The 26788-nt window shown below is 40.9% G+C and overlaps 2 protein-coding genes across 2 annotated transcripts in view; one reads left to right on the forward strand and one right to left on the reverse strand.

Moving 5' to 3' along the window:
- PLPPR5 (phospholipid phosphatase related 5) overlaps positions 1-26788 on the forward strand; it is a 198065-nt gene that overhangs the window by 109184 nt on the left and 62093 nt on the right. The window contains exon 4 of the mRNA XM_033915361.1: positions 25603-25779. Coding sequence (XP_033771252.1) covers positions 25603-25779 — 177 coding nt within the window. The remainder of the gene's footprint in view (positions 1-25602; positions 25780-26788) is intronic.
- The window catches only part of LOC117346065, a 191441-nt gene that overhangs the window by 16382 nt on the left and 148271 nt on the right, over positions 1-26788 (reverse strand). The gene's annotated exons all lie outside the window — the stretch shown is intronic.

Consider the following 26788-nt stretch of genomic DNA (forward strand, 5'->3'; position numbering starts at 1 on the left):
GATGCCCTTTGAGAGGGTATGTCCAACATGTCCTCTGCAGAGTTCTAGTGTACATCTCCTGCCCACTTGCTTTGAATATAGGCAGTCTGTTTATGAATTAGCAGCTACTAATTCACTTCTACTATTTATCTATACAGGCAAGCTGGGGCAAAATAGTGAACTTCTATTTGACAGCGAACATGCTTTCCTCCCCAAACCCAAATTCCTGTTTTTAAGCCCAGCTGCAAGTGTTAGCACTATGGAAGTTAATTTGGAATGTGCTGTTTCTCTGAAAATTGCACTCTTTTGCTCGCTATCTAATTTGCCAGAGTACATTTCTTTGAAAAATGTTCTTTCTGTGCATGGACTTAATCAAACTAAAAAAAAAAATTAGAAAATATTTTAAACCGAGAAAAGAAAGGGGGACAGAGGTACTCAGGTAAAAGATAGTCCAAGTGGTAGCAGTCTGTCTCCAGATAATCTTTATTATCAAAAGTCTTGATTGCAGCTGCCAATAAATGCACGAGATCAACAAAAGTAGAAACAATTGATGTGTAAAGGACTCTTATAAAATTTGTTTTAATAACGTTAAGTATTTTTATTTTTAGCCATCTCAGTTGTCAGTGCTTTTGAGTGACAAAACTCAGTTCCTAAGCAATCATTGTCCTGATTGCTGGGTCTGACTCTGCAATTAGTTATGAAGTGCCTGACTTAACAGTAACCCCTTTCCGTTTTCCTATTATCTTCTATGTTTCTTTATTCTCTCATATTGAATTCATTCCTCATTTTTATGGATTTTAATAACAGAGATTGTGTACATTTGGGATTTTTTTTTCTTTGATTTCTTTTGTTAAAGTTCTCATTGATATTCAGGAACAACTAAACTCTATTTCATTTCAAGTGTTTACATTAACTCTTTGTAAATGCATAAATAAAAAATTAAGTAATAGGTTTTTCAGGATAATCCTAAGGAATATATGTGAGAGCAATTTGCATTCACTGAGTTAATAAGCATCCAAATCTTTCCCATGCATATTCATGAGGTATATCCTCAGTGGCGTACCTAGGGTATGTGGCACCCGGGGCCCATCATTTTTTGACACCCCCACCATGTAAAAAAATATTTTTTGTAATAACCATGAAAAATAAATGGTCATAATAGAAACAGGCACTGAAAATTTTCTTTTATTGAACCTCATATATGTAACCATTATTCCAAACATAACATAAATTATGTCTGAATTGTCATGACATCAGAAGTACATATGGAGTAGTTGCAGGTGATACTTGGGACAGTTCTGATTGTGTTAGTTCGGTTTTGTGTTTTTTGAATAGAAGGGTTTTTATTTCTTTTTTGAAGGTTTTGTAGTTTGTGGTCGAGGTCAATAGGTTGTAGAGTTGGGGGTCGAGTGTTAGGAGGTTGTCGAACAGTTTTTTTTCTTTTGACGATTTTGGTTGGAGGGTGTGTGAATGGTGCGTGAGTTCTCCTATGTCTGGTTGAGGTGGATTTCATTATTTAGCTGAAGAAATTAGTAACCCCACCCCCCCATTCCACACACATTAATTCTCTTCCATTTTTGTTCCCATTCTAAAAAACACTGATAAATTCCCAGAAAAAAAATACATTAAAATAAGAAGTGAAAACAAAAGCCCCAACAGATGAGAACATAACATAAGAATAGCCTAACTGGGTCAGACCAATGGTCCATCATGCCCAGTAGCCCATTCTCATGGTTACCAATCCAGGTCACTAGTACCTGGTCAAAACCCAAAGAGTAGCAACATTCCATGCTTCCGATCCAGGGCAAGCAGATACTTACCCCATGTCTTAATAACAGACTATGGGCTTTTCCTCCAGGAATTTGTCCAAACCTTTCTTAAAATCAGCAATGCTATCTGCTTTTACCATAACTTCTGGCCACTTCATTTTTAAGCTTAGATCTTTCCTTCCAAACAGAGACCTTGCTAGATGTCAAATACAGAAAGAACAAGGTAATTTCACAAGGACTTAGCTGTGCAGGAAATGTGAATCTCCTCATACACCCACCATATAGTACAAAAATGTGCAAAGGTCTGGTTTTTTTCTTTCGATCACTACATAGCCTAATGCCACACAAGCAGCACTGTTACAAACATATTCTGAAGGTCAATGCTAAGGTTAACAAAGTTTCCTTCCTTGGACCACAAGGAGATACTGACAAACCACTGGAAGAGATCCCAAAACAACTACCCAGGCACAACACCCAAAGACACGCTCAGTATATGAACCAGTTAAGTGGAGTGGACTAACTGGGGGGGTGGAAATGGGCCCGGAGTTTGCTCGGCAGAATTTCCCAGACCACCTCTTCCTCTCAACACATTGACACGCTGCCACCACCACCACCATTAGGAACACCTCACCGGGTAGGCCAGCAATGCTTATAAACTTTATAAAACACATTATTATATTTTCTTATAAAGCACATATTTTAACTGAACTCTCTGACATCCTCTGCCTTGCCATTCACAAAATAGAAGGAAGAAAAGTTCCCGTTTCCTGCTGTCTCATGTCCCCGGCCTATACAATATTTTTCTTCTGCAGACCCTTCAAAAGTCTGACCAAATCCTCGTTTCACTTGCATTATAAAGTACTAAGGATGCCATCTCTCTCCAATCCCAGATCCTAAAGTCTAAGACAGTAGCACAAACTAGTGCTGCCCGATTCAAGAAAAAAAAAATACAATTTGATTCGATTCAGCTTTCCTGCCCAATTGGGTGTTTGTTTGTTTTCAAACATCCTGGTGGGTTTATTTTATAGCTTTTTTACCCCCTTTGGCTTCTCCTAACCACACTGGCGCTGTGGTGTAAGTAAAATAAAGAAACAAAAAGGACTTTTCCTCTCTCTGTTAAATCCTAGCTCACGTTTGCGGTCTAACACCAGCTCTGGCAGGATACACATTTCAAATCTGACATATTGTAATCACAAAACAGAAAATAAAATTAGTTTTTCTACCTTTTGTTGTCTGGTTATTTTTCAAATCTTGTTGGTCCAAGGCTCTGGTTGTCTTCTGATAACTTGCTTGCCAGGGTCTCCTTCTTCCTTCTTTCTGCATGCTAACCATCCATCTGCCATCTCTGTCCTCCCTGTTTCCCTTCCCTTCCCTCCCCAGGAGGTCTGGCATCTTTACTTTTTTCATCTCCCTCCACAGATCCATCTTTTCTTAACTACCCTTTCATCTACCATCTCTCCCTCCTTCCCCACCACCCCAGGGTCCACCATCTCTCCCTTTCTTTTCACAACTACCCTCCTATCCAATATCTCTATCCCCCACCTCCACACCATCCCTTGTATCCAATTTCTCTCCCTTTATGTTCCTTCCCTCTCTAAAAACCATGGTCCATCATCTCTCTCCCTCTTCTCTATTTTCAGACCCATTATTTCTTCCCACCCAAAGTCTGGCATATGCACATCTCTTTGAACCCGCCCATTCCCTCCATGTATTTCTACACCAGGGCCCCCCTCCCTGAAGGCCTGTCCCCCCCTTAAAGGTCTGCATCCCACCCCTGAAGGCCTGCACCTCCCCTGAAGGCCTGTCCCCCCCCTTGAAGGCCTGCACCCCCCGAAGGCCTGCCTGTCCCCCCCCTTGAAGGCCTGTCCCTCCCTTGAAATCCTGCCTGCCTGTCCCCTCCTTTGAAGGCCTGTCCCCCCCCTTGAAGGCCTGTCTGCCCCCCCTTGAAGGCATGCCTGCTTGTCACCCCCCTCCCCCTTGAAGGCATGCCTGCCCCACCCTGAAGGCTTGATGCCCCGACCCACCCTGAAGGACCGCTCACCCCCCTGGCTTCCTCGCACCACCTACGAAGCAGCCCGCAGCAGGATCGCAATGCCAGAGATCCCTGCACCGCTTCGGAGCTGCTTCCTCCGCCACAGTCCCGCCCCTCCTCTGACATCAGAGGAGGGGCGGGACCGCGGCGGAGGAAGCAGCACTGAAGCAGCGCAGGGATCGCTGGTATCGCGATCCCACTGCGGGCTGCTTCGTAGGTGGTGCGGGGAGCCCAGGGGGCGAGCGGTCCTTCGGGGGGGGTGGGACTGACCTCCAAGGCCGGGAGCACCCCCTCAGGGCTTGCACTCAGGGCGGACTGTCCCCCCCCTTGGTACGCTACTGTATATCCTGAAATATGACACTCTGGCAGACTATGTAGAGGCAAATTTATCACTGCTGCCTCCATTTAGATGTCCCAAGGACACACGGTTGGAACCTATTCTAAAACAGAAGCTGGGTATCCAGATTGGAGAATGACACGGGGACAAATTTTTTCCTGATCCCGCTGGAACTCAATTTCCCCATCCCGTCCCCATGAACTTTGCCCTCAAGGACTGGAGTTGCCCACCCCTGATCTAGAAGCTTCATCAACCTATTTCTGTATGAGCTAAAAGCACTTATGAGTGTTAGACCAGATTGTTGTGTGTTTGTTATATGGTTTTAATTTAACTTATGTATGCAATAAGACTAGTACACAAATTATCTCTTTTTAGATCTGTAGTTCATCAAATTGCTAGGACTCGAACACGAGTCAATGGCACCTAACTATGTATATTATAAACTGCCTTAATTTTAGGCAGAATATAAATGGTTAAACCCTAGCCATAACCATAAAGAAATTTACAATAGGCCAGTTTATGACAAGAGCATGGATCAAGGTGCATAGTGAATTAATTCCAAGACCTCAAAGAGTATACCTTGATCAAGACATAGACTTCATTTGGGAAGAAATTTGGGGTCCAAAACTTTGTCCTTATCCCTGCCCTATTCCTGTAAGCTCTGCTTTAACTGCACAAACCTCAAACACTTATGATTTTAAAGTGTTTGAGGCTTGTGGAGATAAAGGCAGAGCTTGCAGGAATGGAGCAGGGGCAGGAAAAGAACTCGCCAGGACGGGATGAGGAAAATTTGTCCCCGTGTCATTCTCTAGCCCAAATTCCATTATAGTATACAAACATTACCCAATATTGAGGCACATGCCTTTTAAGCAGCTACAGTTATGTGAGCCATAGAACTCGCATAAGTGGGGCCACTTTAAATGTGTCAGGAACATGTGTAACCTACAATATTCTGTAAGTTTTGTATTTAAGTGAGAGACCCACTTATGTTCTTCTCATGCTCTGCCCCTGTGTTATACCTCCTTACAAATCTATGCTATGCAAGTTAATGTGAGTTTTTACAGAATAGCGCCTAAGTAATTTGCAAGCATTTTATGTAGGTATGTGCACACATATACATGTAAGTGGTAGCGTTCTAGATATTTACGCATGTAAAGTACATTAAATACATGTACCTAGACCATAGAATCTCCCTCTACTCCTCAAATTCTGTATATGGCATGTTAAGTTGTTCGCGCAAATCAGTATATTAATTGATTAATTGGCCTAATTGGTGCCAGTAATTGGCAATTAACACCATTAGTGCTAATGGCCTGTAATTAAAAGTTACTCACACAACTTAGAACGAGCAATTCTGAAAAAAAGTATGTGCCAGTTCTAATGTGTGAATTTGAAAGGGAGTATGGGCAGGGGACGGTCATGGGTGTTCTTAAAGTTATGCACATAGTTAGAGAATATGCTTAATCTGCAAACAACTTAGGCACAGGCATTTAGGCCTGGCTTTAGCTGGCCTAAATGGGTACGCCTAAAAGTTATGCAATAAGCAGGAGCTTAGCGCGATTCTATGAAAGGTGCACGCACGTTGTAGAATCACGCTATATTTAGAATCAGGTCCTATGTACTTCACTTTTATGCCCTAGTAATGGGAATGGGGTTTTGAAATAGTTTATACCTTTTTATTAGTAGTTCAAGGTGAATTACATTTAGGTACAATAGCTGTTTAACTATTCCCAGACGGTTTATAATTGAAGTTTGTGCCTGAGGCTATAGACAATTAATTGACTTACCCAAAATCACAAGATGCATGCAAACCTTAGCGTCCCTGGTTTTCAGCCTTTGCCCTAGCCATTTAAGTAAGGAGCAAGGGAGGTCATGAGCAAGGGGGCTGCCTCTCTACACATGGGAACAGTGGGCAGTGGGGGCCTAGCAGGGGAGGAAGAAGTTCAAGGTTATTCCGGTGGCCAGAGGAAGGGGGCATTGTTGGGGGTGGGTGTTGGCAGGGGAATATGCGGCCCCGGCTGAATATTGACTAGGTCCATATAAGCTCCAGGTGCATAGCAGTGGTGTTCAAGAGGCTACAGGCAGCGGTTTCTAAATGCGGACAGTGGCTGGCCCTTTAAGGAACGCCCTCCCGATCTGGCTCTATCCTGCCTCCTTCGTGACGCCACCCGACAGCATTCTCAGCCATTGGTCGACCTTGCCTGGGCACTTCGACCCCAGGCATCAAAACGCTGATCGCTTTTGTTCTCTTCGCAGCCCAAAGCGATCAGTGTTATGGCTCCTGGGGTCACAGTGCCCAGGCAAGGTCATCTAATGGCTGAGAACGCTGTATGATGGCATCACGAAGGGGGCAGGAAAGAGACATATCTGGAGGGTGTTCCTTAAAAAACGCTTTCGCCACTGCCGTAGGCTTCTTAGCCTTTTTCTTGGCTGCGGGGGTGGACTGGCAGCCACGCTGAAGTGCAGGTGGTTCTGGACCTGGTCGGCTGTGCACCCCCCTAGGGTGTGACCCGGGGCGGTCCGGCCCCCCACCCCTGCCCCACCCTTGGTACGCTACTGATTTTGCTTAGTAAAAATTAAATTAAGCGACTCATCAAATTAAAATAAAACTTGAAACTTGACTTGAAACATGGTTAGCAGGACACTTCCTACAAAAAAAACTACCAAACTACCAAAAGATTGAGAACAATCCAAAACACAGCCATACGACTGATTTTTGACCTGGTAAAATGCAACCATATCACTCTATATTTCAAAAAACTGTACTGGCTAGTCAAATTCGGTTGCCTATGCTTCAAAACACTGTTCGGTACTGCATCCATCTACCTTCTGAAACACTTTGTTCTCCAAAACAAACTCTGCCTCTCACGCAGAACACTATTATTCGCCTTTCCGAATCCCAAAGGATACCAATTCAAAAGATTCAAAGAAACATAGAAACATAGAAGATGATGGCAGAAAAGGGCCATGGCCCAACAAGTCTGCCCACTCTAATGACCCACCCCCTAATTTCTTCCTTGAAGTGAACCCACATGCTTATCCCATTTTCTCTTAAAATCCAGCACGCTGCTGGTCTCAATTACCTGCAGTGGGAGACCATTCCAATGATCAACCACCCTTTCAGTGAAGAAATACTTCCTGGTGTCACTATGAAATCTCCCACCCCTGAGTTTCAACCGATGTCCTCTTGTTGCCGTAGGTCCTTTAAGAAAAAAGATATCCTCTCCTACCTCAATACGGCCCGTGACATATTTGAATGTCTCAATCATGTCTCCCCTCTCTCTACGTTCCTCAAGTGAGTATAGCTACAAATTACCCAGCCATTCTTCATACGGGAGATCCTTGAGTCCTGAGTGGCCATTCACTGAACCGACTCAATTCTCAGCACATCCTTTTGATAATGTGGTCTCCAGAATTGTACACAATATTCCAGATGAGGTCTCACCATGGATCTGTACAACAGCATTATAACTTCGGGCTTCCGGCTGACAAAACTTCTTTGGATACAACCCATCATTTGTCTAGCCTTGGATGAAGCTTTCTCCACTTGATTGGCAGTCTTCATGTCTTCACTAATGATCACTCCTAAGTCTCATTCTATTGCAGTTCTTGCTAAGGTCTCACCATTTAGGGTGTAAGTTCTGCGTGGATTTCTGCTGCCAAGGTGCATGACCTTACACTTTTTGGCATTAAAACTTAGTTGCCAAGTTGAGAACCAATGTTCCAGTAAGAGTAGGTCCTACGTCATACAGTCGGGCACTGTGCTTTTGCCTACTATGTTGCATAGTTTGGCGTCATCGGTGAATAATGTAATTTTACCTTGAAGCCCCTGAGCCAGGTCCCTTACGAAGATATTAAATAGGATCGGACCCAAGACCGAGCCCTGTGGCACTCCACTGATCACTTCCGATGTTTCGGAGAGAGTACCGTTCACCACCACCTCTGAAGTCTACCTCTGAGCCAGTCTTTTACCCATGCAGTTAATGTTTCTCTTAATCCCATCAAACTCATCTTGCTCAATAACCTGCGGTGTGGGACACTATCAAAAGCCTTACTGAAGTCCAAGTACACGACGTCCAGGGACTTCCCCATATCCAGCTTTTTCGTTACCCAGTCAAAGAAGCTGATCAGATTGGATTGGCAGGACCTTCCCTTTGTAAATCCATGTTAATGGATTCCTCAACAAGACACTTTCCTTCCAAGCAGGAATCTGGAACAATACTCTAAGGGCCTCTTCTATTAAACTGCGCTGAATGGCCCAGGCAGGTCCCGACGCTCATAGAGTTTCTATGAGCGTCGGGAGCAGTGCGGCCCATTCAGCGCGGCTCTCTGCGCTAAAAACTGCTAGTGTAGTTTAATAGTAGAGGGGGTAAGTGACTTACTCCTTAACTCATCGTCATACCAATCATTCAGATCACTGAAAACCCATTTATTTGACAAATTTGTTTAAACTTCCTCAAATGATTTCCTCTATGTCTACTTGTATGCTCCTGCCTTCTGATATATAATTATGTTAACACACCTGTTTGTTTACTCCTACTTCATGCTCTTGATGTAACTTTGCTGCATTCCTGCAGCCTCTCTTGTTGTAAACTGTCTTGAACTGAAAGGTATGACGGGATATAAATAAAGCTATTATTGTTATAACCCTTGGACCTCCATTTAGACATTCCAAGGCCATGTGGTAGGTGCCAATTCTACTAAAAAACCTAAGTGACTGTTAGGTGCATATGTGCCTAACATTTAGGCTCTTATACTTTTGCCAGCCCAGAATTAGTATAAATGCAGGTATCTTAAGTGTGGCAAGGACATGTGTAACCTACAATATTCTGTAAGTTATGTGGCTAAGTGGGAACCTCACCTATGTCCCACCAATGTGTGCCCTTGTGCATACCCCCCATGCAAATGTTAGCACCTAAAAGTTGTTGCAGTTGACCTGGCCTTGCTTCATTTGAGAAAGTAGAACCAATGTTTTCCAATGTTCTAGCCATCACGCTGTGGCTTTCTTCAGGGTATGCTGTGAGGTCTGCGGTTCCTTTTTATATTTCTTGTACAACCCCACTCTATTCCTGAACTCTTGGGTTTGTGTACCCTTTCTCGTGAGATCTCTTTAGGAAGCTTCATTTGCTTTTTGGTTTTTTTTTCTCCTCCTTCACCTCTGGACTGCTCCTCAACTCCTCGGTGTGTCTCAAAGCACAGACATCCTTGTACAAGAGACAGAAGAAGGAAGGGGGTACAGGTAAAATCCATGAAGAAACATGTCTATTCTACTCATATGTTTTAATGTTACATAATGTGAGTGGAATAGACATGTTTCTTCTGGGATTTTCTGGGATAGTGGTTTTTTTAATGTTAAAACATAACATTAAAACATCAAGAAAACATTGGAACAAGAACCAAACATTTGGCAAACAGAACAAAATATTGAGAACCGAGCCTGCACTAACAGAAACCTACAAACTCCTTGGGACCAGGAAACCATTTATGCAAATCAAGTCATGCATATTTATTATGAATAGCCTGAAAACCTGACTGGCAGGGGGATAATCCATAAATGACTTGGGAATCACAGCAGTAGCTTTATGGTTGGTGCAGTGGGTTAAGCACCTGGAGAACTGGGTTTGATTCTATAAAAAAATATGCAAGAAAGAAGGTTCAATTCAAAACAACAAAAAAATATACCAACTCTGTTCTCTTCAGATTGTTGAAACATAAACAAAATAATTGTGTACCAAGATAATTCTTATTACAAGGAGGGAAAAGCCTCAGATCCCCATCTCCAGCCAGAACAAATCTTGCTGGGAGACTAGAAAGGGTAAGTACCTCACCGGCTTATAAAAACCTCCTTGTTCTGACTCTTAGTTTGTCTTATGGAACTTCAAAATAACGTGTTGAGACTTACTCTAACTTGACTTAGTATAAAGCTCTGTATGCACAGTTCATGTCAAACAGTTACTGAAGATAACAGCTACTTATCTTTAGTGCTGCACTCTTCCACTGCAAGTTAATAGCTTATTAGTATATGCAGAGCTAAACGTTTATAGAGATCTTCCTCCTCCAATGGTGGTGACCAATGAGGAAGGGGAAGGAAAAGACCTGTATAGGAGCATACAGGTGAAGAAGGTGAGACCTCCATGAAACTGGAGGTGAAGACAGAGCACCTGAGATCCCCAGATTAATAGGAATGTGACAATACGTTTTACAGGCCTGAAAAACACCCTGAACAAACTGTCAGCTCTCACACAGTCTCTGTCTCCGCTAAATAAGCAGTTTCATCAAAACTTATCCTTCACACAGAACATCTGCTGAGTATCATAAAACAGAGAAGTTTATTTGTGAGAATGGAAATTACCAGCATTAGAACAGAAGGGGATTACCACATATCTTAATCAAGGATATAAAACTGACTACTGTGCAAATACAATCTTGGAATGGGTGGGCCTTGCTTGGAAAATTGATGATTCTTGATATTAAAATGGCATATGTCAGGAATTAGATAGACCTTTTGGTAAACATGCAATATGACTCAGAAAAGTAGGAATGTCCAATCAATGAACCAATAAGAGGAATGACAAATTATGAATAGCCAATAAAAACTTAGAATGTAATATGTACCGTATTTTCACGCATATAACGCGCGCGTTATACACGATTTTACAAACCGTGCATAACCTTGCGCGTTATACGCGTGAGCGCGCTATATAAATTTTTTTTTACATAGTTCCCACCCCCCCTGACGTCCGATTCACCCCGCAGGACCGCTCGCACCATCCCCCCGACGTCTGATTCACCCCTCCCCCACAGGACCGATCGCACCCCCACCCCGAAGGACCATTCGCACCCCCACAGCCTCCCCATCCCCCCCCATCATGGAGAAGCTCCTACCGTTCTCCTGCTGCTTCCTCTGCCGGCGGTCCCGGCCCTTCTGTGAGCCCTGCTCTGAAATGCTTCCTCTTCCTGCGGTCCCGGCCCTTCTGTGAGCCCTGCGTCTGCGCTGCTTCCTCTTCCGGCGGTCCCGCCCAAAGGGAGCTTGGTAGGAGCTTCTCCATGATGGTAGGAGCTTCTCCATGGTAGGAGCTTCTCCATGATGGGGGGGAGGTGGGGAAGCTGTGGGGGTGTGAGCAGTCCTTCGGGGTGGGGGTGCGATCGGTCCTGCGGGGGGGGGGGGGTGCAAGCGGTCCTGCGGGGTGAATCGGACATCGGGGGGGCATCAGGCTTTCAGGGTGGGGACAGGACTTCAAGGGGGAGAGGAGAGTCGGGGCGGGCCAGAGGAGAGTCGGGGCGGCCAGAGGAGAGTCAGGACGGGCAAAAGGAGAGGCGGGGTGGCCAGAGGAGAGTTGGGGCGGGCGAAATGAGAGTCGGGGTGGCCAGAGGAGAGTTGGGGGCGGGCGAAAGGAGAGTTGGGCGGCGACGGGAGAGTCAGGGCAGCATGCGCGGTATACGGGTGTGGGCGGTATATAAAAATTTCTTTACATAAATTACAGTTTCCCGCGCGCTATACCAGTGTGCGCGTTTTACACGGGTGCGCGGTATATGAGTGAAAATACAGTACTAACGTGGTCTCAGGCTGTCAAAAATGTATAAAAAGACAGTCTTTTGATAACTCAGGCAGGACAGATCCCAGGTGTGCTCAAGCTGGCTTGATGTACCTATGCTCTGTTAACTCAATTGGCTGAAAGGCTCTTATTTTGTAAGCTGTTATTGATTATTAATAAATACATATAACTTATACCAGCACATTGAGTTGTCGTGAAGTCATTTGGTGAAGGCCTAGTAACAGGGTGGTCTTCACCAGAATTTCGCAATTAGCTGTGTCAGGGGGGATAGGAAGATAAAGCTCGTTCTTTACAGGTTGGCATGATACATCAGTGCTCAATATCAGCGGCAAAGAAGGTGTCTTATCAAAAAAGACCTCTGGATATACTAAAAGATAATAATTCAGGCACATGCAACAAGTTATTACATTAGAAAATAATATCCTTGTCTCCATGAGGGTGGTGTTAAGTGCAGCTGTCAAAATGTTACAAAGAACACACCTGAGGAAGACATCATTCACTAAGGACCCTCTAGTGGTGAAGAAAGAAGACCTGGTGTGTGAAAGTAAAACTTACAAGAGAAAAGGACAATTGGAAACAAAAGGGGAAAGAAATGTTGGGAAAGGAAGAAAAAAGAGTGAGAGTGGAAAGAAAGAGGGGTGACTCAATATCTACATTCCCTGTAGATTTAATTTTTCTTGTTTAGCTGTAGATGTTTAGATATACAAACCAATGTCTAACATATGACAAAGAAATTTGCATTTTCTTCACTTGGTAATATAGTTTCTTTGTTTCCACAACCTTCGGTCAATTACTAACCCTCATATCACCCTCTTCCTGGTACCTGCTCATACTAGACTAATCCTTTCATGTTGGCACCAGGACTGCATAGCGTCATTTATATTTCAGTGGTTTTATTTATTTATTTTATTTTCTATCCCAAAAGAGCCCAGAACAGGTTACAAGTTGGCATACATAATATAGGTTAGCAACAAGATAGTTGGAGTAAGGTCTTCAGATATGATAAGACACATATTTTGCGTTAGTAATAAGAGAGCTGGAGTAAGGGCTTTAAATGAAGATAAGGCAATTTTTAACAATATGGGCACATTCTTCGTAAAGTAATAAGACAATTTCTATATGTAGTATGAAAATCAAAAAAATGCATTGGACTTATTTCAGCAACAAGACGTTTGGTGAGGCACTTTTACTGATATGGCACAGACTTCTTACAGTAGTGGGACAATTTCTATTCGCAGTATGAAATCTAGCATGTGAGCTGGAACTAGTTGCAGCAGCAAACAATAACTGGTTTCAACAGTAGGAGAGTTTTAACAATTCTTTACAGTTTCAAGTTTAATAAAGTTTTGATTAATCGCTTAATCATAATTCTAAGCGATGTACATAACACTAAAATTACAAAATTTAGGGAACAGTACAACACATAACAAGAACTGAGTCTTGCAAAACTAATGACAAACTTAACAAACCCATAAACACAGGGAAAGAGGGGAAAAGAACTACAGTGGTACCTTGGATTACGAGCATAATCCGTTCCAGGAGCATGCTCGTAATCCAAAATGCTCGTTTATCAAAGCGAGTTTCCCCATAGGAAATAATGGAAACTCGCTTTGATACATTCCCACCCTCCACCCCCCCACCCCCGAGGCCAGCAGCGCTGCTCCCCCCCCCCCACAAGAATTGGCATTGCTCCACCCGAAGGCCCCCCCCTGCGAACCGGCACCCTCCCCCCCGTGAACCGGCACCCCCCCTCCGCCATCGGGCATCCCCCCGCCACCATCGGACATCCCCCCGCCACGACCTGAGGTCCCTCCAACCCACCCGAACCCTCTTCTTACTTTGATGTAGCTTCCGCACCTGCACCAGCATGTCCTGTGATGTGCTGTGCCGGTGACCGAAAATTTGCCTCTGGTGCTGGGCCTTGAGCATGTGCGCATGCTCAAGGCCCGAGAGTTCACGTTGGACGTGAGAGTTCACGTTGGACGTGAACTCTCAGGCCTTGAGCATGCGCACATGCTCAAGGCCCAGCACCGGAGGCAGATTTTCGGGCACCGGCACAGCACAGCACAGGACATGCTGGTGCAGGTGAGGAGGCTACATCAAAGTAAGAAGAGGGTTCAGGTGGATTGGGGGGACCTCAGGTCGCGGCAGGGGGGCGCTCGCAAATCGAGGCACGCTCGGTTTATGAGGCAGCAAGTTTTCAAATGTTTTGCTCGTCTTGCAAAACACTCGCAAACCAGTGCACTCGTAAACCGAGGTACCACTGTACAAGTTATTTGATAGTAAGTAAGACATTCAAGGGAAATACATGAGGGGAGGAGAAGTCAGTATACTTCAGTGAAGCTATACAGTAGAGTTGAAATCAGACCAGTGAACTGGCTTGCTAGTTATCAAAGGCATCCTTAAAAAGGAAGCTTTTTAATTTGCTCTTAAATTTTTCCAAGTTGCGTTCTTCCCTCAAATAGATAGGGAGCGAATTCCATGTTTGTGGGGTTGTGATAGAAAAAATAAATTGCCGTCTTGTATTAATAATTTTAAGAGAAGGAATCGTTAGTAAGTACTGTTCATTTGATCTCAATATTCTATTTGAAGTGTAGGGAATTAATAATTTATGAATGAAAGCAGGAGTTTTATAAAGTAAGGATTTGAATGTAAGCAAACATAATTTATATGTTATCCGGTAAGCTACCGGAAGCCAGTGTGCTTTCTTAAGGAGAGGTGTGAAGTGATCAGTCTTCCTGGCTTTTGATATAAGTTTAATAGAGGCATTTTGAATAATCTGTAAATGTTTGATTTCATTTTGAGCAATTCCTTTAAATAGGGCGTTGCAGTAATCAATTTTAGAAATCACCAAAGAATGGATTAAAATGTTAAGTGATTTTGAGCAAAGAAATTGTGAAACTGAACGAATTTGGCAAAGTCTGAAAAAAGTTGATTTAATAATGCTACTGATGTGGTCGTGGTAGGCTAATTTATAATCAAAAATAACTCCTAGAATCTTAATGTTGCTTACTGACTGTAAGGTATAACCCATAATGGAAATGGAAAAATTAAGTTTAGAGCTGTCTTTCCAAGGAAAAAGCATCACATTTGATTTTTTAACATTAAGCGCTAATCTATGTATCCAGCCATTGATGTATTTGTTCAAGTTTCTTATTAATTGTTATTGTATCCAGAGATTTGTTGGTATCTAGTGGATTTAAAAGTTGAATGTCATCCGCATAGGCAAATACATTAAAACCAATGGATTGGCACAGGGTCATCAATGGGGCAAGAAAGATATTAAACAAAAGAGGGGAGAGAATGTACCCCTGGGGGACACCATGCGTTGTTGAAGAACTTTCAGACATTGAATTGTTAAAGGACACAATAGAGGTGCGATCTGTAAAGTATGATATAAACCAAGAAAGGACCTGATCTGTGATGCCGATAGATTAAAGTCTGTCTAACAAAAGCTGATGATCGATCGTATCAAAAGCAGCTGAAAGATCAATAGAAATTAGGAGAACCGATTGATGATGATCCAAAAAATATTGTATGTAAGTGGTCAAGCCAATCAGCGAGTGTTCAGTAGAATGATGCTGTCTAAAGCCTGTTTGATTTGGATGTAAGATGTTGGTTTTTTCAATTAATTCCGATATTTGATTAAATACCATCTTCTCAGTCAGCTTTGCTAGGAAGGGAATATTTGCTATTGGTCTGTAGTTCGATTTATCCTCAAGGCTAATTTTTTGGTCTTTGATAATAGGATGGGAGCAGCGCGGGCCGTTCAGCATGGCTCCCCACGCTAGAAACTGCTAGCACAGTTTAATAGAAGAGGGGGTTAGTCAAGTTGGTTTAAGGTTAGCAGTTATCTTTATGGGTGGTAGTTACGTGAAAAGGTGGGTTTTTACCGCTTTACTGAACTTTAATAATTCTGCCAGTGATCTGCTAGTTGGAAGGATTTTTTTCCATAATTTGGGTAAGAAGTGGACACACAGGGCCCAATATTCAGACTGTGGAATATTCAATACTGGACCATTTCTTGTGACTAGCATTGAATATCAGGTCCAGTTTTAGCTGCTATAAACTTAGGGGTCCTTTTACTAAGGCGCGCTAACAGATTTAGCACAAACAAACTGATTTAGCACGTGCTAAATGCTAAGGCGCCCATTATATTCTATGGGTACCTTAGCATTTAATGTGCGCTAATCTTTAGCATGCGCTAAATCGATTAGCACACCTTAGTAAAAAAAACAAAAAAAAAAAACCTTAGCTACCTAAGTTGATATTAAGTGCTGGCCAGCTAAGTTTATAGTGGCCAAAGATAGACCAGCTATTGAAGCAGCCCAATTTGGCTGCTAACTTTAGCTGGCCAGCCCTTTAAATTTCACGGATAAATCACATGTCATGGCTTTAAATTTCACCGATAAGTCACATGACAATAGTCAACTATCTGCTAAATGCTAATATTCAGCAGCCATCTCACGCTGAATATTAGCGCTTAGCATGTTAAGTGCTAGTTAGCTGGCCAGGAGCCATTCCTGGCCAGTTAAATAGTGCTGAATATCAGGCAGACATACTTTTTTTATTCATGTCCTTTATTTGCCATCATGCCTATATTATTTTTTTCCCATATTTTCCCCCCCAAAAAGTAAATGCATAGGAACTTCTATTTGCATTTTCTTACATTTTAGATGAGATTTTCTAAGGTTTTAACTTTGATAGATACAGCATGTATGTGTGTACAATGTTACATGTGATTGATTCAGACTTTTTAAATCCCAAGTATGTAACATTTGCTCATACTTCAATTAAGATATGGTGATCTGTTCTGAACCTGAATTTGTGGAGTGAAATAAAAATTGAAATAAGTAGATTATGTTTATGTCTATGTTTGCATAAAAATGGAAAACTGGGAGTTTTTGTAACCTGTGCCACCTGCAATATATTTATTAAATTATATAAGATAAGAAAATAAGTATTGCCATACTGGGACAGACCGAAGAAGGTTCATCAAGCTCAGTATCCTGTTTCCAACAGTGGCTAATCAAGTTCACAAGTACCTGGCAAGATCCCCAAAAAAGTAAAAATAGATTTTATGTTGCTTAATCTAGAAATGAGCAGTGGATTTTTCCTTCTTAATAATGGCTTATAGACTTTTCTTTTAGGAAATTATCCAAACCTTTTATAAACCCTACTAAATCAGCATAAAAATATAGCCAAAATGGTGAATGGACATAACCTTAAAGTCCACCTTGGTCCTTTCTTCAAATGTAATCCCAATAAATCCTAATTCCAACTTAATTTCCTGTATCCATATTCAGTTTCAAACTACACTGAATTACATGATTGCTACTTATTCCATGATAATTGTCTTCCAGCATTCTGAAGACCTTCACAAACCATATTTTCCTGTCCTAGGTCTTCGCCTCTTCTTTTTGCAGTTGATTTTTTTGTTTATAAAGTGTTGACATTTCTAAGTGATTTAACAATGCAGAAACTTCCAGTTGTGCCCTTTACAACTGTTAAATTAAAATTACTTATCTAAATATGTAATTAACTACTATTGTATAATAGAACTAAGGACTGTTCATAGTCTGGGCATGTACATTGCTCTCTCTCATAAAAAAAAAAAAAAATTAAAAAAAAAATATATATAACAGCATCATTCATAAATGCATGATATACCTTTGCCTTTATTATTTTCTCTTATATTCTGTTAGATTTTTAAATGCGTTTAATGGGAACAATAATCAGCCTTCTTAACAATACTTTTATTTCTTTCCATGATCTCGTTTTTTAGTGTGGGTGGTTACTATAGCAACTGAATTCCCTCTTGCTAAAAATTCAGTTATTTTACTTGAAGGAATATTTGATTTTTATGTCACTATGGCCACCATCAGGAAAATGATAGAAATAAGATGCTGGATGTTATAAGAATGAATCAAACTATTATAATTTCCTATAGATGTAGAGTATTTTAACTTCAGAAGCTTTTTAGAGCTAGCTATTTATTTTTTTATTTTGATAATATCTAAAATGTTGTTTATCATATTGAATTCATGGCATGCAGCTCTAAAGTTAATTTCTTTAGACTTCTATTTACAAAAGCTTGACTTCTTTATGAAACCCTCAACTTAGCGTGCGGTGGCTAAGAAAGCAAATAGAATGTTAGGAATTATCAGAAAAGGAATGGAAAACAAAGATGAAAATGCTGTTAATGCCCTTGTATCGCTCTATGGTACGGCCACACCTCAAATACTGTGTGCAATCGTGGTTGCCATATCTCAAAAAAATATACCATAGTAGTGGAATTAGAAAAGGTATAGAGAAGGGCAACAAAAATGATCATGGGGCAACATCCCTATGAGGAAAGGCTACTTTGCCTTGAAATAATGGGAATTTCTGGAAAGGCAAAGAAATGGTTCCAAGAATTTCTATCAAACAGATCCTACCGAGTAATCAGCAATGGAAATTATTCCAAACCATGGAAAAACCCATCAGGCGTGCCTCAAGGTTCCCCCCTATCGCCCACACTCTTCAACATCTATATCGCCTCCTTAGGCCACCTCCTACAAAAACTAAACTTTATACACTACATTTACGCAGACGACATATCCATCCTAATCCCCTTAAATGACATCACAAAAGAAATTGTAGACAATCTCTCAAACGTAATGACCGAAATCGATAAATGGACCACCAATTTCAAACTAAAATTAAACGCAGAAAAAACAAAAGTCTTTCTGGCTAGTCCTAATGACAAAATTACGAGAACATCGATAAAAATAAACAATCACGAATACCCAATTTCTAATAACATAAAAATACTTGGTATCACCCTAGACACACACCTAACTATGACCGACCACACAAACTCACTAGTGAAAAAATGTTTTTACACGCTATGGAAACTAAGGACCATAAAAAAATACTTTGACCCAACATCATTCAGGTTGCTGGTACAGGCACTGATCTTATACATTCTTGACTACTGCAACATCATCTACTTGGGCATCCCACAAAAAACAATAAAAAAACTGAGATTAATACAAAACACCGCCGTTCGACTAATCTTCGGACTAAGAAAAAACGACCACATCAGCCCCTACTATAAAAAGCTGCACTGGCTTCCAATAGAAGCGCGAATACTATTCAAATTTGCTTGCACCTGTTTCAAGCAAGTCTGGGGACTAGCACCTTCATACCTACAAACTCACTTCATCCTACACAACCCCACACGAGCGACCAGAAACAAAAACATATTTGCATACCCAAAGATTACGGGCTGCAGATACAAATCATTCCTGGATAGAACCTTTAAGTTCCAAGCGAACAGACAGCAAGTTTGGCTGAAAAACTACATAAACGAACCCAACCTGTCTTACAGTGCATTCCGCAAATCGATCAAAACCGCCCTATTCGAAAAATTCACGGACTAAAATTGTCCCCTCCCGCACTAGGACTCCCCTCCCTCTAAACGCCTTTCTTTCTTTCTCAAGATGCCCCTCATGTACTCAGATATTCGCTATCCATAGTACTCCAATTCAAATGGAAGTTCTAAAGAAATACTCAGTTACTCATTACCCATTGAACCCCAATCTGTTAACTTTCCCCTCTTCACTATTGTATTATATTTAGACTCATTGTACGATACTGTATTAGACTTATGTATGGTGTTGTCTTTAGACTTATTGTATTGTAGTATATTTAGACTCGTTGTATTATATTGTACTGTGTTGTATACACTCATTGTATTGTATCGTACTGTATTGTATTGTTTTGTCTTGTATTGTATGTTGACTTATTATATTGTATTGTGACCTTGTTATTCGCTGAATGTCCAGCCTTCTTACAGTGTGAACCGCCTAGAAGTCACCTGACTATGGCGGTATAGAAAAATAAAGTTATTATTATTATTATTATTAAAGTGGCGAGGGCTCTTCAGCTTGGTGAAGAGATGGCTCAGGGGCAATATGATAGCAGTCTATAAAATACTGAGTGGAGTGGAAGTAGTCGCTTGTTTATTCTTTCCAAAAACACAAGGACTAGGGGGCATGCGATAAAGTTACTAAATAGTAGATTTTAAAACAAACCAGAAAAAATATTTCTTCACACATGTAATTAAACTCTGGAATTCATTGCTAGAGAATGTGGTGAAATCAGTTAGCTTAGCAGGGTTTGAGAAAGGTTTGAATAATTTCCTAACAAAGATATCCATAGGCCATTATTGAAATGGCTTGGGGAAATCCACTGCTCATTCCTAGGATAAGCAGCATAAAATCTATTTTACTACTTGAGATCTAGGTAGGTACTTGGGACTTGGGTTGGCCATGGTTGGAAACATGGCTTGATGAACCTTCGATCTGTCCCAGTAAGGCAATTCTTATGTTCTTAAATTTTTATATTACCAATCCCCAAATGCTTCAGGGTGTTAAGGGTTTATGACTAATGCATATGACCTGCAAATATTAAGGGGCATTAGGTGAAAAATTTCTAAGGTAACTGTTGGGAGTTGTCTCAGCACTTAATAGAAGAACAACTATACAGTTAATACAGAATAAAGTTTGGCAGAAAATCTCTGAAGGTGTAACTAACTGCACCATGTTACCATGTTAACTTCAAAGATTCAGTTCCCCCTATTATCTACCATTCCGTTCCATTTTCGAGTCTTGAACTTGAGTCTTTTAAAGCATTATCATTTCTTCTCTGCCTTAACTGTCAACAAAGAAGCTATACTCTGAGACACCTATAATTGTGGCTTCCACATTAGCTTTTTAGCACAGTGCCTCACTGTAGTTGTTCATTAATTCTGATTTTGAACAGCTAACACAGCTTAGTAATGCTGAAATGTAAATGTGTTGATCTTTGATCAAATATGTTAAAAGCTCTTGAGTACAAATGGCAACATAAAAAAAGATCATTTGGAAACCCAGAAAGATAAGTTTTGTAAACTACTCTTCTGTTATCAGAAGAATGTCAAATCAAGTGATTAATAAGCACAATGAAATAGCAGTTTCAGAGAAATAAGGTTTTTATTCTGCCTTTGCAGGAATTAAATTATGGAATGTGGTTTAAAATATGAGGGCTCCTTTTACAAAGCTGTGGTAGACGTTTCCACCATGGGCCAACAAGGTAAATGCTCAGACACTCATAGGAATTCTTAGAGCATTGGAGCATTTACCTTGTCAGTCCATGGTAGAAACCTCAACCGCAGTTTTGTAAAATTCAGCATGAATTAGTGTTCCAGTTGTACAGAATAATCCGATTTTCCTAATTATTGCATATACCAAAGCATTTATTTTTCATCTTGGATACCACTGAAATAATGAAATAGTAACATACATCCAGTGATAATTTGGTCAGTTTGGCTACCTTTTGCCACTTATTTGTTATTGAAACAGGTCTAGCCTCAAACAACCAAGTTTTGCCTTAGACGTTTTCTGCAATGTTCCATTATTCCAACTCAGGCCCAACAATTGTCCCTTCTTCCCTCCCTCCTATATTCCCCTCACTGCCTTCCAACCTGTCCTCTTCCACCCCCCATGCCTGCCCGCCGCTTGCTGGTTTTAATTGCTTCCCGCTGCTGCCACTGTGAGACACAGCGGCAGCAGTGGCGGGGGGGGGGGACTCCTGTCTAAAGCATCAAGAGTGCGGCACCGAGAGCGAGGGATGTGCAGGGACCCAGCAACAATTCACTCCCTACAATGGCCTTTAACTCCCTACAAAGAAACAAATTGCTGAGAAGGGCCAGGCGGATGCAGCAATTGCACGGCGCCAGCATTGAAGAGAAGATCCGGGCCAGTCCGACGTCAGAATTGATGTTGGGGGTAAGACTTCTGGGCCGGCAGCGTGCAATTGCTGCACCCGCCTTGCTTTTCCCTTTATTTATGGTTGCCAGGAGCAACGACAGGAGCAGAGAGCATCTCTTCCTCTACTTGCAGGAGTCACCAGTAGCAGCGGCGGTGGCAGCAGGCGAGGGGCAGGCGCCAATTTAAATAAGGTAATGGGGGGGTTGGGTATTCGCTCCATAGGACGCACCCTTTTTTCCACCCACTTTTTTGGGGGAAAAAAGTGTGTCTTATAGAGTGAAAAATACGGTAATCAGATTTGTCTTCGTTACTGCAAGCAGGAAGGCGCTTAGACCAAACTTTTTCAGATCATTTTCAGATTTCGGGGCATTTGTTTCAATTACTTTCAGATGTTAAGTTTAGGAAGATTAGAACTTTTTAACATGCACAAATCAATTGTGCATTATTTCATAGGCTAATGTATGTTAAATCAATATGTCACACGCCTCCTTTTTTAAGGTGTGCTATCGAATTTTTAAACTATCCTTCCCTTCCATAAAAGGTATTTCCCATGTAGGCAAACTTGGGTCATCCCTCCCCTTTAGAATCACTGAGATCTGGAATAACCTCACCTCCCCTCTCCAAACCTCAAGCTCCCTCCAACTCTTCCGCAAACACCTAAAAACCTGGCTATTCTCAAAACTGTAACACTTCCCCCCTCTTAGGCCTCTCACCTTCCCCCTTTACACCTAACTCTTTAATCTCTCCACTGTAGTTCCTCTCTCATCTTTCTTCCTGTAAACCGTGCCGAGCTCCGCATTCGTGGAGATGGTGCGGTATATAAACCCAAGGTTTAGTTTAGTTTAGTTTAGTTTAGAATGAACATTAATACCACAAAGATATGATCAGAGAGGAATTCAAGCATGAAGAAAGAACTGGGAGCACTAAGAGCTCACCCTTGCCTTCAGTTTTTTGTGAATTTGAAACTAGCTTCAAGTCTACCTAAAAAATCTTTTCCACTCTCCTCATATGCTGGCAGAGTGGCAATAAAATAAATATATGTGAGGGTGCAAGAGTTATTGTTTGTAATGCATGATTGAAGTGTTACAAATTTGTACTGAGTTGAGTTTATTGTGGTTGCCACATTGCAATCACTATTCTTGTAATTTAAACTCTCCCATTTCTGAATGTGAAACAGCTTTGCAAGACAGGCAAATGTTTTGAGAGTTTCTATCTATGCCAGTAAAAGCATGTATTGATTTGAATTTAAGTGATGTTAAAGTATAAAATGACTGTATAATATGTTGATAAAATAAACAAATAATATGTTGCACTTATTTTTGGCTTTAAAATGAATAAAGATTTATACAACAAAACAAAACCCAAAACCATGTAAAAGCCACTGCTCTAGAAATTTCTCCAGATCTGACTTATGTTATGAAGGACTTATCTGCTAACTCCAAAATATGGGTTCAAGGCAGAGTACAAAAAGAATATACAGTAATAATAACAAACAATTTCAACAGACTTTTTATCAGCAGGTTTCAAAGAGCAGTTTTTAACATTTTTCTGAAACCATAACAGCTATTAAGAGACCAAATAGTCACAGGGAGACTATTCCAAAATTGAGCTGCCAAAAACATAAAAGCACGCAAGAAAATCATCTTAAACCTGATGCCTTTTACAGATGGTAACTGTAATCGGAGATAAGCCATGCAAAATCTTAAAAGTCAAACAACCAGCTTTAAATTTTATTTGCTATCTAACTGGCAGCCAATGCAAATTCATTAAAAAAAAAATAAAATAAAAAAGGAGTTACTGAATCAAACTGGAATTTCTTGCAGCTGTATTCTGAAGTAACTGGATCTTATCAATCGGTTTAGCCGTAATTCCCAAATACAAAACATTTCCATAGTTTAACATCGTAATGTTCACTCACTTTCTGTAGGGAGATAAGATAAAAACAGACTTGTCTTTAGTTGTTATTACGAAGGCTGGTTGGAATATATTTTGGCAGCCATAGACTGAAGTCAGTGTTAGTGCCGGTGCTCAAAGTAAAATTTGCTGCGGAATTATCCTAATAACAACTAAAGACAAGTCTGTTTATGTCTTATCGATCTTTTAAGATTAAAGCATAACATATATTGATACATCAGAATAAGAAGTGAAGGAAGGTATTGGGACAGTAAAGGCGATGATGGTCCCAATGACAGCCATAGTTTGGTATCATTAAAATCAAATGGCTTTAATATATACTATTTGCGAGTGAGGGCTATAGTCAGTCAATAGTCAATACAAATCATGCCACACTCTGTTCAATTTAGTTATTATCAATACCACTTTTGAATTTACAGAAATTTTCATTCATCTCATATACTATTTCATCTTTCCATAGTCATTGTAGAGTCATTTCATCAGACTTCTATTGGTTCAGCAGCTACAGTCAAGTGTTCTATTTCATGTAACAGTAGAGCTTATCAGTAGCCAGCCTCCTCATCTGCCTATAGAAAGGACCCCTAAGTCTGGGTTTGGACATTTTAGGAAAGACATCCAGAAATCCAGCAAAGAAAATGTCCATTCTCAAAACAGCAAGATGTCTGTCTTTTTTTTTTTTTTAATGAACTATGTAGACGTTTTGGGCCAAATTTTATAAATGGAGTCCCAATTGTAGGCAGCGGTGCAGCGGTAGGCGTCCTACCGCTGTCTAACTAGCAACCTTTGTGCAATTCTACTAGGCTTTCCTATAGCAAGTGCTGATGTTCCGGAGACAGGTATGTATGTTTTTATTCTGATTTTTATAGCAGTGTGAGAGGGTCATTGGTCACTGGGGGAGTGTGTGGGTGTCTGTACTTTGTGTCTGCAGTGGTTATCTGGTCATTGGATACCTTCTGAGCACTTAGACCTGGTTTTAGATCACCTAAGTCACAACATATAAGTTCCATCCAGGCAGCCTCGCAAAACTTTTGATTAATCCTGCAGTACGACTAAGACCTCCTTTTACGAAACTGTGATAGAAGTTTTTAGCGCGGAGATCCATGCTGATTGGCCCACGCTGCTCCCGACGCTCATTGAGTTCCTATGAGCATCGGGAGCAGCGCGGGCCATTCGGTGTGCTCCCCATGCTAGAAACTGCTATCGCAAGGGGTAAGTCTAGGTCGGCTAATGTCCTGCCCAAATACTTCCCTCAGCATTCCTCCAAAAATGCCCCTCTCAGCTCTGGGTGCTTAGTGGCATTCAGAAGCCTAAAATGTCACTGGAGATGTCTAAAAAAATGTTTCAATTATCGGCACTTGGATGACCTGTCTTGGGTGGGTTTTTAGACATATTTCCGTTTCAATTATGAGCCCCACACACTCTACTTTTTGTTATAAAAATAATTCTCTGACTATCTTATATATTGTTTTTTAGGAAGTTTGAAGGCTAAGGGCTCCTTTTACGAAGGCGCGTTAGGGCCTTACCGCGCGGAATAGCGTGCACTAAATTGCCACATGCGCTAGCTGCTACCGCCTCCCCTTGAGCAGGCGGTAGTTTTTCAATTAGCGTGCGCTAATCCGATGCGTGCGTTAAAAACATAAAAGGAGCCCTAAATGTTTCATTTTCTTTAGTTTTTCATGTTTATGGATTTTTTTTTGGTTCCCCCCTTTACAAAACTGCAAAAATGTTTTTTTTTAGTGCAGGCTGGTGCACTGAATGCTCTGCACTGCTCCCGACACTCGTAGAGTTCTTATGAGCATTCACTGCACCGGCATGTGCTAAAAACCGCTTCTGGAGTTTTGTAAAAGTGTGTGTGTGTGTGTGTGGGGGGGTTATTTGGTATTTTAAAACAGGTTTTTTTTCTTTTCAGGCATAATGTCATCAATAGTTCCCTCTACTGCTCAGCAATATGCATAATTCCTCATTACAGCTCTATTTATGCAACAGTGTGCACTATTGATGATAGGGATGAAAAGGCAAAATTTCAAGATGTTTTTTATTATTGCTTCAGGTTAAAACCAATATGAAACAACATGAGAAATGTTACTTTCTATGACATTAATTAACATATTTCCATATTTGTTCTAAGAAAATGGTTGCCTAGGTTTAACTCATTCCAAAATGGACTTCCTATTAAAGTAAGTTATCTTCTTTTTTTTTTTTTTTTGCTTATTCATTTTAGATGTATATTACCAACTCGATAAAAGCCAAAGGAACAAGACTGGCAAAGCCCGTTCTTTGTTTAGGTTTGATGTGTTTTGCACTTCTTACCGGGATCAACAGAGTAGCAGAATATCGAAATCACTGGTCAGACGTAATAGCAGGCTTTCTGATTGGGATATCAATAGCAGTGTTTTTGGTATGTGAATATATGTGGCATCTCTTTCTACTGTGCCTTTGTTTGAATCAAGCTGTTTTTATATTTGCAAGACATAAAGTCTATATTTCTGATGAATTCTGAAACCACCTGTCCTTAACTCAAAATATTTATACAGTATTTTAAAACTGAATATCCTAAAAAAACATTTACATAATGAATTCAGGCATGAATCTTTGTTACACAATGTGATTTACTCTGCCAGGTGTCTAAATCAGCATACAAGTGTTTCCACCCACAAAATACTGGCCAAATATTTGAGACTATAATGTATACCTGGTGAATGCAGTGTTTAGCAGACCAATATCCAGCTAAATGTAATTAGAAATCATGTCTAGTTACATTCAACCAAGTATCCAGTTAAATCAGGAACACTAAATATTTCAACTTGCAGATAGAGTTTTATATGCAGTGAAATTAGGTTTTATTACTTTATATTCTGCTTGGATCAAACATACATCATTCAAAGTGACAGACTAAAAACATATTACAGTGGTGCCTCACACAACGAACTTAATTCGTTCCAGGAGCAAGTTTGTTATGCGAAAAGTTCGTTATGTGAAACGCGTTTTCCCATAACAATACATGTTAAAAAAAATAATTCGTTCTGTAGCATAAAATATGCTAAGATGACATAAAAAAAGATAAATTTGTCAAAATGGTGAAAATGGTGGTCTTGCTGAGGCCAAACTCTTTGACAAGGTCACACTCTTTTACCCCACATTCACTCCTTCTAATTATTTCCCGTTTCATTTCAACAGAAATCACCTTCCTGCTTTTTTTAGAAGCCATGATATATAAAAAAATATTGAGTTTATCTTAAAAGGACGACTGTATACAGTGAGAGAGGGCAGTTAAGCGCAGTGACTAACGACTGCCTGCAGTGCCTGCGCGGAAGGATGCAATACATCGGCAGCTCGGGCGACTTCGTTGTGTGAAACGAAGTTCGTTGTGTGAAACGAAGTTCGTTGTGTGAAGTTCGTTGTGTGAA

Source organism: Geotrypetes seraphini, chromosome 12 (assembly GCF_902459505.1).
Source record: "Geotrypetes seraphini chromosome 12, aGeoSer1.1, whole genome shotgun sequence".
Lineage (NCBI taxonomy): Eukaryota > Metazoa > Chordata > Amphibia > Gymnophiona > Dermophiidae > Geotrypetes > Geotrypetes seraphini.